The sequence below is a fragment of the Polypterus senegalus genome, chromosome 1 (genome assembly GCF_016835505.1).
Source record: "Polypterus senegalus isolate Bchr_013 chromosome 1, ASM1683550v1, whole genome shotgun sequence".
NCBI classification, from domain to species: Eukaryota; Metazoa; Chordata; class Cladistia; order Polypteriformes; family Polypteridae; genus Polypterus; species Polypterus senegalus.
Genome location: NC_053154.1, coordinates 201,702,308 through 201,723,257, shown reverse-complemented (window position 1 = coordinate 201,723,257; position 20,950 = coordinate 201,702,308). Strand labels below are relative to the sequence as shown.

At 40.2% G+C, this 20,950-nt stretch overlaps 1 protein-coding gene across 1 annotated transcript in view; it reads left to right on the top strand.

The window, feature by feature from the left end:
- ash1l (ash1 (absent, small, or homeotic)-like (Drosophila)) overlaps positions 1-20,950 on the top strand; it is a 282,409-nt gene that overhangs the window by 189,342 nt on the left and 72,117 nt on the right. Inside the window, 1 exon segment of the mRNA XM_039767304.1 lies at positions 16,951-16,996. Coding sequence (XP_039623238.1) covers positions 16,951-16,996 — 46 coding nt within the window.

Genomic DNA, 20,950 nt, shown 5'->3' with positions numbered 1-20,950 from the left:
AATGGTTTTAGTGGGCTGACAGAATCAAATAATAGACATGGACATGAATATTGTAAACTGAAGCTGTTTTAATTTCTGAAAAAAGCGTTTAAACTGCATTTGAATTCAAAACAGAAACAAAAATATCATCCCTGGTTAAAATTGGGCAGACTTAAAAATAAAGTGGTAGTTTAAGTACTTTAAGTACATTTTCAGAATAGTATTGTCTTTAAATAATAATAACCAAAATTTCAACATAAAGTGCAGTTTTCTTCTTAAAAAATAAGTCAGAAACATAAAAGGTAATTTGACCAGCTTACTCTTTAAACTCTGAGTAACATTAGCCAAAATTATTTTGTACATTAGGCTAAAACAGTGTGATCATTGAACATTTTGTAATTAGATGTATTTAGAATTACTAACGGTCACGGAAGTCCAATGATCCCCAGTAAGAGCCGCAAAGTCCGCTTTCTGTAATGCATCTAATTTTGCTTGCTTTTCAGTGTGCACAAAACCATGCTTTTATCAAGGCTTACCGGGTAGTCGAAATGATCAGTCGTAGGAACGCGCTTTATTCCGACTCTAACATTTTTGTAGCTGTGATGTGTGCATCAGTGTAATGGATGTACCAGGAAATCATGCATTGACAAAAGTTCCCGTTTGCTTGGAATTGAAAGTGTGATTAAATCGTTATTTTTAAGCGCGTTATGGAGTACATGCATCGAAGCTTCTCAGCTGTGCTTGTGCTAAGAAAGGGAAAATTTTAAAAATGGCGTAACATGATTCTGCGTTAACCTAATATTTTTCATCGTCCCAAACCAAGGAGATCTGAAGGTAAAATGAATCGGGTAGCCAGACATAGTCAGTACACCCCTCTCGGGAATCGAACCTCGAATGTCGGCGTTAGAGGCGAAGACTCTACAATTGTGCCACAGCGTGTGGCTTGTCTATGCTAAAGTATGTATTGTAGATCGGGGTATATATATACATACCCGTGTACGGCAGTGGAGAAGTAGAAGTTATGAAAAAGAAAAGGGAACATTTTAAAAATAACGTAACATGATTGTCAATACAGTAATCCCTCGCTATATCGCGCTTTGACTTTCGCGGTTTCACTCTATCAGATTTTAAATGCAAGCACATCTAAACATATATCACAGATTTTTAAGCTGGTTCGCGCTTTCTGCGGACAATGGGTCTTTTAATTTAGGTTACATGCTTCCTCAGTTTGATTGCCCAGTTGATTTCATACAAGGGACGCTATTGGCGGATGGCTTAGAAGCTACCCAATCAGAGCATGTATTACATATTAACTAAAACTCCTCATTGCTATAAGATATGCTTCCAGCTGTGCTTGTTTGCTTCTCTCTATCTTTCTCGCTCTCTCTGCCTGACGGAGGGTGTGAGCAGAGGGGCTGTTTGCACAGAGGACACGGACGCTCCTCTACAAAATGCTGCTTTATCGTGGTGCTTCCGTATACTTAAAAGCATGTATTGAGTTTTTGATTGTTTGCTTTTCTTTGCGAGCGCTCTCTCTGACATTCTCTGCTCCTGACGCGCTCCTTTATGAAGATAAGATATGTTTGCTTTCTTTTAATTGTGAGAAAGAACTGTCATCTCTGTCTTGTCATGGAGCACAGTTTAAACGTTTGACTAAAGGGTGTTATTTCATGTCTAGAGGGCTCTAATAATGTTAACAGGGTGGGAGAGTTTATAAGGGCTTAAAATATATAAAAATAACCACACAAACATATGGTTTCTACTTCGCGGATTTTCACCTATCGCGGGGGTCTGGAACGCAACCCCCGCGATCGAGGAGGGATTACTGTATACAGTAATTGTTTTGTGAGTGTTATTGAATGTTGCTGTCATCAAGGATTTGATTATCATTATTTCTTTCAATCAGGCTCGTATTTGTAGGATGTGTTCAAGTTACATTCCTTGTTTGTCAATCGTTGTAAAGATAAGAGGTTTCATTCATCGATTAGTTCCTTACTGCACCAATAAATAGCTCGTCTTCCTTTTTATCTGTGATGTGACAAACTGCATGCACGGGTTTTTTTACACTGTCTTCCTTTAGCAGGACATTCACTTTTTCCACCGTGTGCTTTGTTTCCGCAGTAGCTGCACTTATGAATATGATTGTATGTATAAGACGCTTCATATTTTTTTGCTGCCTTCTCAATTGTGTAATTCGGTTTTAGTTCAGCACTCTTTGGAACTGTTGCTTTTGTCTGCATTGCGTCAGTTCACGTGAGCCGCTTGGTGTTCTTGCATCGAAGGTATCCATCTCGTGTAATGTCAGCTAAGACCCGGCACTTAAAAGTTTCTCTCGCAGTTTCAATGAGTTTGTGCCAAACACCACCCTGACCATCTCATCTTCCTCTGCATAAGCACAGTCCTTCACCCTTGAACATTTACCGGCAGTGTTTGTATTGGATTGCGCTGATGGACGGCCTTATATGGGCAGGCACTAAATTACAAACGCTAGTGGCAGCCTGTCTATGAACTTAATTTAATATAATCTTACGGTTCACGCCGTGCTTTGTTTCCACAGTAGCTGTACTTATGAATATGCTTGCATGCATCATTTGCTTCATAATGTTTTTCTGCCTTCTCAATTGTGAAATGGCGTTTTGTGCTCATCGCTGTTTGAAGTTCTTCCTTGTTCTACGTACTTACGTAGGAGGCGTGATGATGTCACACGAAACTCCGCCCCCCACGGCCATCTCCAACTCAACTCCATTACATTATATGGGGAAAAATAGCTTCCAGTTATGACCCTTATGCGTAGAATTTCGAAATGAAACCTGCCCAACTTTTGTAAGTAAGCTGTAAGGAATAAGCCTGCCAAATTTCAGCCTTCTACCTACACGGGAAGTTGGAGAATTGTGAGTGAGTGAGTGAGTGAGTGAGTGAGTGAGTGAGTGAGTGCGTGCGTGCGTGCGTGCGTGCGTGCGTGCGTGCGTGCGTGCGTGCGTGCGTGCGTGCGTGCGTGCGTGCGCGTGCGTGCGTCGCGTGCGTCGCGTCGTCGTCGCGTCGCGTCGCGTCGCGCGTGCGTGCGTGCGTGAGTGAGTGAGTGAGTGAGTGAGTGCGTGCGTGCGTGCGTGCGTGCGTGCGTGCTTTGCCTTTTATTAGTATAGATTACAGATATTAAGTCTGAGAATTCCTCAGTGAAGGACGCATTATATTTAGATGTATAAATGGACAATATTAGTGATTGGGACACACCTTGAATAACAATGGCAAGATACTCAAAAGACGCAAACTTACCAAACTCGACATCTTTACACTTTAATCGGATCAAGTAAATATTTGCTGAACTGACGCCTTTCTTGCTTTGGCGAACTGCATGAGTAAAGCTGATATTCAGGGGTGCACTTTCAATTAAAACTGTGGCACTATCAGAGCCTTGCCACGTTTCACTTAATGTAATATAGTTGATTTTCCTATCACTAATAAGGTCATTAATATAAAAAGTCTTGCTAGTTAATGTTCTAACATTTAGTAAGGCCAAATTTAAGGTCTCAGAAGTGCAGGGATGAATTAGAGGTTTACAACAGCTTGAAATGGTAATAAGTTATTTGTGTTAATGCCACTTTGTGTGGATTTTTTTTACTTAATCTATAATCCATAGTTATAGTTCTAATACAGTGCACATCTAGAGGTGAAACAGTTATAAAAATGATTTGCATTTATACCGCTTTGTCCTGGTTTTTACTTAAACTGTGGTTCTTTATTATAGTGTTAATAATAAATAAGATGCTGCAGATGTTCTATCAGATGGTTATGGCGAGTGCCCTCTTCTCCGCGGTGGCGTGCAGGGGAGACAGCATAAAGAAGAATGACGCCTCACGCCTTGACAAAGGTGAGGAAGGCAGGCTCTATTCTAGGCATGGAGCTGGATAGTTCGACATCCGTAGCAGAGCGACAGGCACTGAGCAGGCTCCTGTCAATCATGGAGAATCCACTGCATCCACGGAACAGTATCATCTTCAGACAGAGGAGCAGCTTCAGCGACATACTGCTGTCACTGTCCTGCTCTACTGACAGACTGAGATCGTTCCCTCCCCACACTATGTGACTCTTCAGTTCCACCCAATCAAACGTTAACATTATACAAAGTTATTGTCTGTTTTACCTACATCTATCAATCAATCAATCACAGTGCACATCTAAAGATGAGCTCAATACAGAATTACCACATCCTAACAAGGCATTATGGATAGCACAAGGATTAGAATTATGTAGTCAGGAAAGACTGATTATTCAGAGAGAACCTGAAATGAAGATTCTCGTCACCGGGGTTCTCTCATTTGTTGCTTGAATGAGTGCTGTGAAATACACTTTAAGACACTTTGACTGTTGATAGCGCGTGTCGTTTACTCCAGCATATATTATGATGGTCCCAACAGCACTGTTCTTATGCTTCTCGTAGGCTGTCAGTGCTCATCTTGTAATCACTCATACATGAGCACCGGGAAAAAAAGAAACAAAAAATCTCTTTTTTAGGTTAAGAAATATTGAGGTTGCGAACAATTGAATCTCCAATAACAAATACATCACCAGAGACAGCCGGCACAGTGGGTTAGCAGAGATGGTCGAAGCAGTTCTAGATTGCATTGCTTTCCTGAGTCAATGGAGGTGATCTTGTCTTGAGCCCCCACTTGCATAGTTGAATCAGCCTGATATCCTTGTCGTCATTGTTGCTTCGGATCGGCATGAGAGCCCGGATTGGCATGGGGTTGAAGTTGATGAATGAAGGCGACTTGTTACAATCTCAGCTGCCTAGGAAATTTATTTTAGCAGGCGAGCATTCAGTTCCCTCAGGTGTGATTGTCACGCTAAGAGTTTCTGGATCTGGTTTTCAAGGGCCCAGAGTTCTTCAACGACGTGCTGCATCTCACAGTCGGCCATTTTCCACTTCTGCTTCATGTCCTAGGAAAGAAAACACCCACAAAATTATAATGACCAGAGGCTTTAATTGTTTTTTTTTAATCCAGACATGAATAAATCCTCAGCTACAGTTTTGATAACATCTAATACTGCAAAGATAATTACACAGCTTGTAATGGATCATAACTTATCAGACCCATAGAGGTTTTTAAATTCTAAACTGAGAGAATACTCCTTCTCACACATCATCATTGTTACTCAAGAATTATTTCCTCATAGAAAATAATGTTTTGACCACTATCAAATCTTGTAAGTACAACATTATTGTTATCTCTGACAATGCCCCTCGGGTCATGGAGCTTGAATTACTGTGTACTACACATTCATCTCGTAGCTGGTTTCTTAACCCCCTGTCATTAGCTGATCTAAATTGTACAGAATTCATATCCAAGCAAATTGATTATTTTCTTGAGGCAAATGCATCCTCAGTGGTCTCAGCAGGTATACTCTGGGAAACTCTGAAGGCATTTTTAAGAGGGCAGATTATTTCATATCTTTCTCGGAAAAATAAATTGGAAACCCAAGAAGGCATCTGAGTTAGCAAAATTATCAGAATAGATCTAGAATATGCCATGTCTCCCAATGAGGCACTTTACAGGAAAAGACAGGTTTTGCAATCAGAATTTAACCTCTTAATACTAAAGAAACGGAACAGATCATCTTTAAATCGCAACATCGTTATTATGAACACAGAGAGAAAGCCAATAAGGTCTTGCCTAAGAAATCCACAAGCAGGAAGTCTGCAATGCAGTACAGTAATAACATTCATTAACACAGACGGAGATAAAATTATTGACCATAAAAATATAACTTACACATTTAGAGAATACTATAAGTCCTTATATTCTACTCAGTTTAAATAACATAAGACACAATCTAATTAGTTTTTTAACTCATTAAAAATACCACAACTTGATAATGTTAGTGCAGTGGAACTGGATAAACCTCTGATACTCTCAGAATTACAGGTGTCTGTCATAAAATTAGAATATCATGACAAAGTTGATTTATTTCAGTAATTCCATTCAAAAAGTGAAACATGTATATTAGATTCATTCATTATACACAGACTGATGTATTTCAAATGTTTATTTCTTTTAATTTTGATGATTATAACTGACAACTAATGAAAGTCCCAAATTCAGTATCTCAGAAAATTAGAATATTGTGAAACGGTTCAATATTGAAGACACCTGTTGCCACACTGTAATCAGCTAATTAACTCAAAACACCTGCGAAAACCTTTACATGGTCTGTCAGTCTAGTTCTGTAGGCTACACAATCATGGGGAAGACTGCTGACTTGACAGTTGTCCAAAAGACGATTATTGACACCTTGCACAAGGAGGGCAAGACACAAAAGGTCATTGCTAAAGAGGCTGGCTGTTCACAGAGCTCTGTGTCCAAGCACATTAATAGAGAGGCGAAGGAAGGACAAGGTGTCGTAGAAAAAAGTGTACAAGCAATAGGGATAACCGCACCCAGGAGAGGATTGTGAAACAAAACCCATTCAAAACTGTGGGGGAGATTCAGAAAGAGTGGACTGCAGCTGGAGTCAGTGCTTCAAGAACCACCACGCACAAACGTATGCAAGACATGGGTTTCAGCTGTCACATTCCTTGTGTCAAGCCACTCTTAAACAAGAGACCGCGTCAGAAGCGTCTCGTCTGGGCTAAAGACAAAACTGCTGCTGAGTGGTCCAAAGTTATGTTCTCTGATGAAAGTAAATTTTCTATTTCCTTTGGAAATCAAGGTCCTAGAGTCTGGAGGAAGAGAGCAGAGGCACAGAATCCATTTGCTTGAGGTCCAGTGTAAAGTTTCCACAGTCAGTGATGGTTTAGGGTGCCATGTTATCTGCTGGTGTTGGTCCATTGTGTTTTCTGAGGTCCAAGGTCAATGCAGCCTTCTACCAGGAAGTTTTATAGCACTTCATGCTTCTTGCTGCTGACAAACTTTATGGAGATGTAGATTTAATTTTCCAACAGGACCTGGCACCTGCACAACGTGCCAAAACTACCAGTACCTGGTTTAAGGACCATGGTATCCCTGTTCTTGATTGGCCAGCTAACTTGCCTGACCTTAACCCCATAGAAAATCTATGGGGTATTGTGAAGAGGAAGATGTAATACGCCAGACCCAACAATTCAGAAGAGCTGAAGGCCGCTATCAGAGCAACATGGGCTCTCATAACACCTGAGCAGTCCCACAACAACAACAACAACATTTATTTATATAGCACATTTTCATACAAACAGTAGCTCAAAGTGCTTTACATATTAAAGAATAGAAAAATGAAAGACATAATTATAAAAAAATAAATCAACATTAACATCGAATAAGAGTAAGGTTCAATGGCCAGGGGACAGAAAAAACAAAAAACTCCAGACGGCTGGAGAAAAAATAAAATCTGTAGGGATTCCAGACCATGAGACCGCCCAGTCCCCTCTGGGCATTCTACCTAACATAAATGAAACAGTCCTCTTTGGATTTAGGGTTCTCACGGAAGGGCTTGATGATGATGATGGTCACGTAGACTTCTTCCTTTTAATCCGTCCATCATTGTTGGAGCATCATGAAGCTTTGAGTAGGTGGAGGTGGCGCAGGCCACCACCACAAAGAAACCCGAAAAAGAAACAGAAAAGAGAGTAGGGGTCAGTACCGATTTTAGAGCCACCATGAATAGTTGTTATGATGAATTGAACATACAGAGTATCAGGATTAAGTTAAATTACGATTAAAATGAAGTTATAAAAGGCCATGTTAAAGTAATGTGTTTTCAGCAGTGTTTTAAAGTGCTCTACTGTATCAGCCTGGCGAATTCCTATTGGCAGGCTATTCCAGATTTTAGGTGCATAACAGCAGAAGGCCGCCTCACCACTTCTTTTAAGTTTTGTTCTTGGAATTCTAAGGAGACACTCATTTGAGGATCTGAGGTTACGATTTGGAATATAAGGTGTCAGACATTCCGATATATAAGATGGGGCGAGATTATTTAAGGCTTTATAAACCATAAGCAGAATTTTAAAGTCAATTCTGAATGACACAGGTAACCAGTGTAGTGACATCAAAACTGGAGAAATGTGTTCTGATTTTCTTTTCCTAGTTAGGATTCTAGCAGCTGCATTCTGCACTAGTTGCAAACGATTTATATCTTTTTTGGGTAGTCCTGAGAGGAGTGCGTTACAGTAATCTAGTCGACTGAAAACAAATGCGTGAACTAATTTCTCAGCATCTTTCAGTGATAAAGAGGTCTAACTTTACTTATGTTTCTTAAGTGAAAAATGCTGTCCTAATGATCTGATTAATATGTGATTTAAAATTCAGATTACAGTCAACAATCACCCCTAAGCTTTTTACCTCCGTCTTGACTTTTAATCCTAATGTATCCAGTTTATTTCTAATAGCCTCATTGTATCCATTATTGCTGATCACTAAAATTTCAGTTTTCTCTTTATTTAACTTGAGAAAATTACTATTCATCCATTCTGAGATACTAGTCAGACATTGTGTTAGTGAATCAATAGAATCAGGGTCATCAGGTGCTATTGATAAGTACAGCTGTGTGTCATCAGCATAGCTGTGGTAGCTCACGTTGTGCCCTGAGATAATCTGACCTAACGGAAGCATGTAGATTGAGAATAACAGCGGACCCAGGATAGAGCCTTGTGGAACACCATATTGGATATCATGTGTCTTGAGTTGTAATTCCCACAACTAACAAAATATTTTCTCCCTGTCAGGTAGGATTCAAACCAATTTAAGACACTGCCAGAGAGGCCCACCCATTGACTAAGGCGATTTCTAAGAATGTTGTGATCAATGGTGTCAAATGCAGCACTCAGATCTAAGAGGATGAGAACAGATAAATGGCCTCTGTCTGCATTTACCCGCAAGTCATTTACTACTTTAACGAGTGCAGTTTCTGTGCTGTGATTTGTTCTAAAACCTGACTGAAATTTATCAAGAATAGCATGTTTATTTAGGTGGTCATTTAACTGCATAATGACTGCCTTCTCTAGAACTTTACTTAAGAAGGGCAAGTTAGAGATGGGTCTAAAATTTTCAAGAGCTGAGGGGTCAAGATTATGTTTCTTAAGTAGGGGTTTAACTACAGCAGTCTTAAGACAGTCTGGGAAGACCCCAGTATCTAGTGACGAATTTACTATGTCAAGAACATTATCAATTAGCACGCCTGATACTTCTTTGAAAAACCTTGTTGGTATCGGGTCAAGGACGAGGTGGAGGGTTTTAATTGAGATATTATTTTTGTAAATCAGGTAAATCTATCCTAGTGAAAGAGTTTAATTTGTTTATAACAGGATGTTGGGGTTTAGGGGATCCTTAGTGTTGGGGAGATATACTATGTTATTTCTAATATCATTAACTTTTTGATTGAAGAATACAGCGACAGCCTCACAGGTTTCACTGGAAGCACTTAGGAGGCATTCCTTTGAGCTACCTGGGTTTAGTAGGTGATCAATTGTTGAAAATAAGACTCTAGGATTACTAGCATTGTTATTTATAATATTAGAGAAATAGCAGCGTCTCTCAAGACGGACAGTGTTATTGTATTCTGTTATTTTGACTTTTAATATTTCGTGGTGGATAGTAAGTTTACTCTTCCTCCATTGACGCTCAGCTCTACGGCATGTTCTCTTTAAATCAGACACTCTTTGGGTCTTCCATGGTATAACAATGCTAGAAGATTTTTTCACTGTCTTTTCAGGTGCAACTATGTCAACAGCAGCTCTCACTTTAGAATTAAATCTTTCCACCTTACTATTTACATTGTCCTCGCTATTATAGCTGGCACTATAAACGGACTGATTGCTTAAAATGTTTGTAAGTTTTAAAGCTGCTGCCGAATCAAAGAAGCGTTTTTTAACAATATGCTTCTCATGAGTGTTTTTTATCATTATTTCTATATTGAAAAGTAGAAGAAAATGGTCTGATAGACCAATATCAATGATCTGTTTTATATCAACTTTCAGTCCTTTAGTAATCACTAAGTCTAATGTATGACCTGCTTTATGTGTAGGCTGATTTATGAGTTGTCTCAAATCAAAAGACTGATCGACTCCATGCCACGCCGTATTGCTGCAGTAATCCATGCCAAAGGAGCCTCAACTAAATATTGAGTGCTGTACATGCTCATACTTTTCATGTTCATACCTTTCAGCTGGCCAACATTTCTAAAAATCCTTTTTTTGCATTGGTCTTAATTGATATTCTAATTTTCCGAGATACTGGATTTGGGACTTTCATTAGTTGTCAGTTATAATCATCAAAATTAAAAGAAATAAACATTTGTCTGTGTGTAATGAATGAATCTAATATACAAGTTTCACTTTTTGAATGGAATTACTGAAATAAATCAACTTTGTCATGATATTCTAATTTTATGACCGGCACCTGTACTTTAAACTATAAACTCACTTTATAGTGGGAAAACAGCTAGCCTTGTTAGCTACCTAATGGAATTTTATAAAAATAATTCAAATAAATTAGCTTCACTGTTATTAGCAACGTTTATAGAAGATGAAGACAACAAAATTATACATCAAACTTTTCGCCAAGCATTAATACCATCTTTCCATGAAAAATAAGGTGTTACTTAAAATCTTTTATCAAGCTCATTTATCTCATTTGAAATTGTCCAAAATGTTTCCAGGGTAAGATTTCACTTGTGCAGTCTAGCTTTGGCCTCACTCGGCCACATGTTCTAGTTGTGCACCAAATTAACAATATTTTGGACAAAAATTGTGAATGCCTATTAGACAACCTTGTTGTCACAATTATTCCGCATCCATTAGCAGCCGTGTTTGGTGTACTCCCAGATGGGCTTAAAGTGAAGGTCAGACAAACTGTAATTGTCTTTACCTCACTACTAGCATGTAGACCTATCTTCCTCAATGGGAAGAATCACACCTCACCACTTTCAATTCAGTGGGAAACTAATGTTCTATACTATTTGAAATTGGAAACAATCAAATTCTCACTTAGAGAATCTGTTCAAAACTTTTTATAAAATATGGCAGGATCTAATCAATAACATTTTAGAATAAGCTTTCATTTTATTCATTTTTCCTTTCTTGCTGCTTTTAAAGATTAGCTTTGGTTGTTGGCTCTCCTCTCTTTCTCTTGAGTGATGGTTGAATTTTGCATTGTTAAGTTTAACTTGATTAAATGGAATGTTATCTGCTTCTAATTAAAATCAAAAGCAGGAATCATAGAGCAAAGATAGTGATATGTTTTTGGCTAACTGTATATAGTGCCTTTTGTATTCTGTTCTTTTGTTCATATTTTCAGTTTTCTTAGATTTTATTATTTTGAATATTTGCTTTTTACCTATTTTTCCTATAGTAAAATATGCTATGACGTGTGAGTCGCTGTCTTACACCCTAAAAATAAGGCTAAGTCTCAACACTTGAGTAAAACCTGCTTTATTCCACTTGAATCAGGAGAAGCAGGGTTATTTATTGCAGCAGAAGCTACCACTCTTCTAAACACAGACACAGCAAACAGGCATAGTTGGGGCCAGGACAGTGGCCGAGTTATACTGTTCCCTGCATTTATAATGTTCCTTGCATCACCCATCGGTGACAGGCACTAATAGTGCGACCACGATCAGCTCGTATTTGTTTCCACAGCGCTATGAAGCTTTGGTTGCCTTGACGATTGACAAGCACCCCTTCACAGACGCGGCAATCACGCTTCGGCGTGTCGTCCTGTTTGGTGGCCCCAAAAAAGCAGAAACCTTACACCCCTCCACCTTCAGCTTTGTCCACATTGGTATGGGCAAAGTGACCGTCCAAGCCGGGTTCAGCCAGGCGGGAGAGAACGTCGGCATTGGTGTGTGCAGCTCTGGGATGGTAGCGAACAACACAAGCAAAAGCCTGCAAACTAATAAACCACCGAATGAGCTGGGTGTTGGTATCCTTCTGTTTGTATAGCCACTGAAGTGAGGCATGATCAGTCACCAGGGTAAACCACCATCCCCAGAGGTAGTAACAGAGGGCCTCCACCACCCACTTACTGTATATACTCACGTATAATTCAGGTCTTGAAACCCAAAAAATCAATCATAAAATCAGACCCCGACTTATACACCCGTTCAAAAATGTGACACTTAAAAATTTTATTTTATTTATTTATTTTTTTTTACGTCTTCTTGCCTCCTCCAATCTCGTACCAGTTTCTCAGACACATCGAATTTTGTTGCAGCAGCACAGGTACCAATTTCTTTTGGTTCTTTAACAATGTTTAATTTAAAACCAGATTCATATTTTCTTAAGATCGAACGCTCCATCGTAGATAAGTGATGCTCTTATGATAAAGTTGTATGAGGTTGTGAGATACAAAAAACACAAATCAGTGGAAATGTTGCTTTGGAATAGTTTGGGCATTACCATGTGGTCAGGTAGGCACAATACATAGGAAAAATAAAAAAAGGCAGTGCGCTCTGTGGTTACTCTCTCAGGTAGGCGTTAGCATATCATAATCTCTTGGACCAATAGCGTAATTCGACTTATAAAACAAACAAAATACCACAAATTATATGATAAAAAGTCCCGACTTATCCGCAGAAGAACTTATCCATGAGTATATACGGTAATCGCTAAACACGCCTTTTCAATGGTCAATTAATTATGATCCATGGGCAGCAGCTTCCAGCTGAGAAACATGATGGGGTGTTCTTCCCCCTCAAAATATTATGAGGATACTGCTCCTAAACCAAAATCGCTTGCATTCATTTGCAGAATAAATTCCTTCAAAAGTCCAGATTGCACAGAACCAGAAATGAGTATAAAAAGTAGCTTTTAGGTTTGAGAATGTTCTGTCACTGGTGTCGGACCACTACAATTCTTTATGCCCTTTGTCAAGTCAGTGAGGGGGGCAGCCAATAGAAGAAATCACGTTCCTACCTCTGTGTTTCAAGATGGGGATATGTAAGCACCTCCCCCACCTTGTCCAATTGAGGCTTGAGCAAACCCTTCCTCATGGAATATCCCAGATAGCGGGTTTCCGACATACCCAGCCTGCACTTCTTAGGGTTAGCCATCAACTCTGCCAGCCTGAAACCGTCAAGATGAGATCTCCACTCATTACTGAAAATAACTACACCGTCAAGATAGACATGTTGCATAGTTGTAGTTACATACCCTGATGTTTTTATTACATTTTGAAAGTACAGATACAATGTAACTATGTAAGCACACTTGTTTTTGGATCATTGATAAACTGTTACATTGTAATTATATAAACTGTGGAATAACAAAGACAACTGAGTAATTAACTATAGCGTTACTTTGTATTACACAGTAAGTACAGAGTAATAACTCATAGTTACACGGTACTTATACAAGTAATTACATAGTAGTTACAGTGTAATTATGGACACTTAATGTAAAGTGTTAACTCTTCTCCCTATGCCAACTTAGTACTACCAATTGCTCAATATGCCCATAATAACTGCAAAAGTTTTGTTATATCTTCAAAATAATTTATCTTGTCAAAAACATATGTGACAAAATTATTGGTGCCCTGGAAGTATATACCAAATAAATTAGCATTTTTGTGGAAAAAATATTTCTTGATGTTGCATTTAGTGTCAGGGAACTTTTGGTGGCAAGGTACTATTGTCTATGACCATTTCTTGTTCCACTGGGATATAAATATGAGGTAACACACAGGTAAAATCCTTTTGTCATCCATCAACATGCGTAATACCAAACTGGTTTCGACTAAAATGAAAAAAAAAAAGTTGTTGAGCTGCATAGATTCGGGAATGGCTATAAAGAATACAGTAGGTATTCAATTGAAATTACCAGTAAGCACAATCAGGGCCATAATAAAGAAGTCTGAAAAGCATGGAACTGTTGAAAATTTGCCTGAAAGGGAATTCGTCTGCATATTACCCCCAGACACAATGAGGAGGATGTTAAGGGATACATAAATTAATATACCCCCCCACCCCAATCTGTTTCACACACTAAGAATTGAGAAAAGAAAATATGAATAGAAATGGTTTGTGACATGACACAATGTAGTTGTTTTTATGTAAATCATCAGAAACGAACAGTACAGTGATATCACGGTTTTAGTATTGTGCTAAGGAAAGAATTCAATAACTAAACAACATAATGTACAGAGAGGTGCAAATGGAATCAAAGTTTACTGGTAATTATTTAGTTTGCTTTTCATCTCATTGTAGTTTGGTTGCTGAATAGAATTAATTTTTCAAATCTTAAAAAGTAAATCAGTTAAAATTAACATAAAAGAGGTTTTAGCTGCAGAAATTGTTATTAATCAAGACTACAGCCACACTACCATGTTTTCATTTAAAAACAAATTTATTAAGCAAAAACAATCTTTACCAAAATGCTCAAAAATACATTTAACATAAACCTTTGCCTTCACTGGGCATGTATTTATCAGTAGCAAACTCCATGAAGGAACTGTAAAGTGAAAAATTAGAATGCACAGGACTCTGATTATGTGTTCACAGCATAGGAAAAGAAATTCTTTAAGGAGCTGTAGTGAATTGTACGTGTGTCACATTAATGTATTGATTACAGCTGAAAGTAAGTCTTTAGAACTGTGAAATTTTCTTGTCAGTAAATAAAAACACTGAAAAAAAGTGTTTAGCTCTGTGTTCATTCATGAGAGGAGTGAGCGCATCTTGTACCAAACGGGACTTGTAAAACTAGCTCACTAGAGAAAAGAGAGAAAAATTTGTGAATCTAAATCTTTACTGTATTGCATTGACTTTCATATCTTTTACCTGTATTCTTGTGACCTTGATCTGCATTCTACACCCATCCAGTTTGTGAAGTTCCTTGTTATTAATATTTCTGTGAAATGCGTGCATTCTTACTGAACAGATTAAGGTTAAGTAATAAACATTGATAAGTGGAGGTCAACTGAGTTATTTACAATATTTTTACAGGGCCGTGAATTTTTCAATACAACAGTAATGCTGCTTGGCATGAGATGTTTGCAAAACTGTAACGACAAGTAAATTTGGTTTTTATGCATGTATTCAGCATTCAGATTTTACACAAAACACAATTTAGATGCAGTGAGATAAGCAGTACAATATGCACTATGGAAAGGAACTCTTGTGTGTTTTCAATGTTGGAAAATGCTTTTCTCCCTTAAAGGGTGACCAATTGATGAATTAGAATTTTTAAAGAACAGAATGCAATAGTTTGATAGATAGAACTTTATTTGTCTCCAGGGGGTAATTTGGCTTTTTACAGAATTTGTTTAAATAAACACATAAATAACAGACAAACACACACACACACACACTATGGTCTGAACACAAACTATATTAATAAAAAAGGGAGAAAAGTAAAAAGTGACAGTCTCAGAGCGGTACTACGTAGGCATATTGTAGTTGGTATAAAGGAGACCCAGTATTGTTTCTTGACACGCTTTTGCTGAATAATTTGTTGGCTAAAAGTAGTCAGTGTTAGTGTATCAGTGAGATGATCTGCAGTATTGTTCGTAATAGCATTCAGTTTTGTTTTAAATTTATCCTTTGCTTTACCTCCAGAAGATCCATAGTGGGTCCCATAACTGAGCATGCCCTTTTATATAGCTTGTTGATTCAGTGGGCCTTTCACGAAGTGATGTTACCAGTCCAGCACACAACCGCATAGAAAAATGCACTGGTCATCACAGTGTTGTAGGAAATGTGAAGGATTTCACTACTCAGTTTAAAGAACTGCAGTCTCCTAAGAAAAACAGACCTACTCTGCCCATTCTTATAATGTTCCTCTGTGTTCTGAGACCAGTACAACCTGTCATAGATGTGGACTCCCAAGTACTTGTAGGAGCACATCATGTCTATATCTACTCAATGAATAGTAACTGGGCATAAAGGCCCTTTCGTACGATGAAAGTCAATAACCAGTTTCTTCATTTTGATGATATTAAGATGCAGACAATTCTTTTTGAACCAAGAAACAAAGTTCTCAACCTGACCCCTATACTCTGTCTCATACCCCTTATCAATGCATGATCATGGGTGCAGAATCATCTGAGGATTTCTGCAAGTGTCATTTTATATTTATAGTCTGAGGTGTACAGAGTGAGGAGTAAAGGAGACAAGACTGTTCCTTGTGGTACTCTAGTATTGTTTATATCCATGTCAGAAACACAGCCTTTGAGTCTCACAGACTGTGGCCTCCCTGATAAAGAGACCATTATCCAGGGCTCAATAGGCTCATCAACCTGCAATTCTCTGAGATTACCCCTTGTCAGGGATGGCTGAATAGTATTGAAGGTACTGGAAAAATCAAAAAATAATAATCCTTGCAGTGCATCCAGCTTTGTCCTGGTGAGAATAAGCCTTGTGGAGCAGGCTTCCAACATCTGTCTTCTTACTTAGTTTTCAGTTATGGAAAGCCCACATTAATGGTGAGGGGTGGACGTTTGAGAGCAATTAGAGTATTATTTTCAGAAAAGTCTGTTTATGCATGTCCTCACCACTATGCTGATGCTGCATTTATGAATGTGTCAGGCTCTGGAGAGGGTTTTATTTCCTTTTTAATCTTCATTTTCAGTGGTCAAAAATGACAGTGTGGTGTGGACAAAAGGAGAAAATGTAGACAAGTGTATGCATTTTTAAATGAAAATATAGTACTTTGGATAGGGTCTAAGATATTGTCTGGAACAAAAACATGCAAACACTGTGGCTCTCCAAGTTATGGGTTTGACACCTGTGATGTAGATCAACATCAACAACAGTCCTGTATGCAGTATATGCAGCACAAATATATGTTAAACGGAGTTCTGTGCCAAAAAATAAAAACCGATGTTGGTATATATTTATCCCATCCATTCACTCTCTTTTATGCTTTAAAAAAGACTTTCCTTGTTGTATAGTTAGGAAATCACTGTCATTCTTTTTTTTTGTGGAATATGACTTTATTCCATTTTTATGTTTTTATGCATTATCATGTTATGTTCAAGGAGTAACTGTTGTGTGCCTTTTTTTTGTTGACAGTTGCATAAAAAGCCAGATGTTCCACTCTACAAAAAGATCAGATCAAGTAAGTAACTGAATATAAAGTTTTTTTCATGGTTTTTGTCATTGAAAAAGAATGCATATAAACATGAGTTGGCTGAAAAACCACACAAAACTATGTAAGTTTATTCATAGTTTGTAAACTTATTTTCTGCCATTGAAGATGAAAATAATATTTTTCTTACAGATATTAGTATAGATATAGAGTTGAGTTCAACTATATATATTAAATGAAATCCTTTTCCTTAAGCTATATTGAGCTTAAATGTCTCATTACAATGTGTAGAACACAATCAGAAATATAGTCTGTATAATCTTCCAAAAACAGAAAGATTAAATGTATTAAGATTATAAATGAAGTCTTAAAGACATATCCCTATCTAGTTTGGACAGCTGTGTGAAAAAATATCCATTATAAGGTATTTCCTTGTGTTTATTAAAATATCCTAAACATTGTAAGATAAGCACTATATAGCACCTGACCCGACACTGATTGGACACGGGAGGCACATGTAAAATAAAAAGACTTTTATTTCTCTTCAGCTGGAGGTTATGTCTTCCCCGTAATTCCCCCAGCGACAGCACAGTCCCAAACACCAGTAACCACCAGTACAGCACAAGCACCTTTCTCTTCCTTGGCACCACCACTCCTCCCTAGCAACCTTGTCCTCCTCCACCCAACTCTGGACGCTGAGTGGTGGTTGCTGGCTCCCTTTTATAGGACACCTGGAAGTGCTCCAGGTGTTTGATCACCAAGATCTAGCGGCACTTCCAGGTGTGACGAATCTGTTGCCCACACGGGCTCAATAGTCCCAAACACAGCACCCCCTGGCGGTGCCTGCGGGACCCAACAGGGCTGCACCCAACTCCAATTCCCAGGGAGCCCTGTGGAAAACCGAGGCACTACTCCAGCCCAGGGGGGCGGCCATCTAGCGTCCAGCGGGAGGTATTGCACTGTCCAGAGCTGCTCCCCCTGAATGTAGTGTGCAGGGGCGTCCCGGCTGGGCACGGATGCCAGCCGGCTGCCACAGTGCCTCTCTGTTCGATGAGCCCCATCGGGATCAACGCCACGTCCCGCGAGGGCTGGTCTTCTCCAAGACGGGGAGACAGCGTCATCCGGTTTGCGGACCTGACCTGTGGAGACAAAACTGAAAAACCGGGAGGAGTTGTTCTGACGTCCGCACCTTTTGGACGTCCTCCAGGAACAAGCCCTCCAACCCGTGTCCACAGCGGCCGCATTCGTAACAATGCCGCTCCCGCTTACTCCAAACCCTGCGGGTGTGGAAACTGGATGGGAATTCTCGCCTTGACAGCACCTCAGCAGAGCGCTCTCGGGGTCTCCACTGCGCTGCACACTGTTAGGAGGTCCCGTCTTTTCCCGAGTCGTCCTCTTCCTCTGGGGTGCCCTAACGGTCTGAGTCCCCTTATGGGAAGAACGGGGACCCTGTGCCATCTGCACCCCTTTGGACGCCTGCGAGACTAATGTCGGTAGTTGCGGCAGGGGTGTGTGGCAACTGTTGTCACTCAGCTGCCTCCCCTCACGCACCTCTTCCATGTCAGTCATCGTGGCCGCATCTATTGTAGGAGGAGGAGTTGCCTGGCAAGCAGTACTAATCACTGCCCCTTGCCCCCTTCTTTCTTCCACAGGACAGGCCTCGCTTACCTGTAGCGTTGCGTTAGTTGGGCTGGAAGAATCAGCCCCGCGCCGCCTCAGCCACTGCGAATATCTCCAATCGGCGCGCCAAGCTTCTTCTCTAGCCCTTCCTTCGCCTCTTGCAGGGCATGGAACACCTGGAAAAAGGGCTGCAGGGGTAGGACGATAGCTTCCAGATCCCGTGCAGCCTGAAACAGGTCAGTTTCTCCAGTTGGAGGTGGACTTAGGCTCCTCTCATCCCCTCCCGCCGACCGCGAGCCACCCCCGTCCTGCGTTCCACCCAGTGGCCCCTCCAGGTGTCTCTCGAATTTGGGGTGGAGATTCGCCATCCCCATCTCAGCTCTTGTCTTGACGGGGGGTCGGCACGCGTCTCCCACCCCCTTACCAGCCAAGGGGAGGCTTTTCTGCTCCTCAGCTGGAACCACTGTGCTGGGGAGATCGTCCGGGCCTCCGTCCTTCGCAGGATTTCCGAGGCCGAAGAAGGTACTCAGGTCGGTCTCACTGTCCCCGGAAGCATGTCCTCAGGCCACCAACAGGTAGGTATCTCGCCCCTCGGCGTCTAGGATGTAGGTAGACGAAAAGGCAGAGTAACATTCTCGAAATCCGTTACCTACCTCCTGCTGCAACCCACTGTGATGGCCACCATGGCAGTGGCGGGCGGTCGACTTTTGAGTCCTCCCGGACTGTTTCTTCCCCATCGGTGCAGCGTCCTTTCAGGTTCCTGCAGTTAAACTGCGGCTTCCTTGCCTCACGCTGCTGTGCCAGGTCCTTACACAAATTTGATGCAGGTTCCGACCCAACTGGACGAACCGCAATCCTGCCGACTACACGAGTGTAAGATAGGCACTGTATAGCGCCTGACCCGACACTAATTGAACACAGGAAGCACGTATAAAATAAAAAGACTTATTTCTCTTTAGCTGGAGGGCACGTCTTCCCTGTAATCCCCCCAGCCGAATCACAGTCCCAAACACCTGTAACCACCAGTACAGAACAAGCACCTTTCTCTTCCTTGGCACCACCACTCCTCCCTAGCAACCTTGTCCTCCTCCACCCAACTCTGGCCGCTGAGTGGTGTTTGCTGGCTCTCTTTTATAGGTCACCTGGAAGTGCTCCAGGTGTTTGATCACCTAGATCCGGCTGCACTTTTAGGTGTGACGAATCTGTTGCCCACACGGGCTTAGGAATCCCAAACACAGAACCCCCTGGTGGTACCTGCAGGACCCAACAGGGCTGCACCCAATTCCAATTCCCAGGGAGCCCTGTGGGAAACCGAGGCACTACTCCAGCCTAGGGGGGCGGCCATCTAGCGTCCAGGGGGAGGTATTGCACTGTCCAGGGCTGCTCCCCGTGAATGTAGTGTGCATTTTAAAGTAGAGCACAGGGAGTTGCCTGGCAGTCATATTTTAGAAACACATTGATAAATTCTTCTCAATCTCTTAGCTTTTTTCTTTTTAATTTTTTTTTTGTTGTATAGTTTTCCTGTAACTGAGCAAAAGAAACTGATTCACCTGTATTTCAATATCACACTAAATTTCTTACATAATCTTAACTCATCTGGTGCCATTAAAGTATGAAAAATAAGTGTGATTCAGTAATGTCACAATAGATAAGCATATATTTTTCCAAAAATGATCCAAAAAAGGCCTGTGCTTGATGACATCATTCACAGTTTCGGTCTAATCCCAAAATGTGGCATATGAATTACTGTTTTTAAAATGTTACGCATTCATAACAAGCACAGTGTATATGTTACAAATAATCGAGTTGTGTTACTTGCCTAAGTTATTACTTAAAAATTGCTTGCCTGTTGTTGCCTAAGATTGTTAGAGGTATACACTGTGAAATTACTTAAAAAAGAAATACTATTTTGCAGACTTTCTATATTTGAAACATATTTGATAAAATACTGTGTAATGACTTCCATGAGTTAACTATACAGTAAGTTAAAGAGGTCTGGAATATATAATTGTGTTACTGGATTACCTGACAGAAACACCATCCATCATCCAACCCACTATATCCTAACTACAGGGTCACGTGGGTCTGCTGGAGCCAATCCTAGCCAACACAGGGCGAAGGCAGGAAACAAACCCTGGGCAGGGCACCAGCCTGACAGAAACACCTCTGTCCTATAATGTTTCCTATATTTGTATTAGTATTTTGAAAAAACAATGCACAACTGTACTGCTAGTAAGTTGTCATTAGTTACTGAAGACTAAAGCACAAAGAAAGGCATATAGAGAGCAGGTTGAGCAGGATTTTCTGTCCAAGGCTAACAAGCTATTGCAGTTCCTTTACCTTCTGACTCTTTCTATAGTCTAA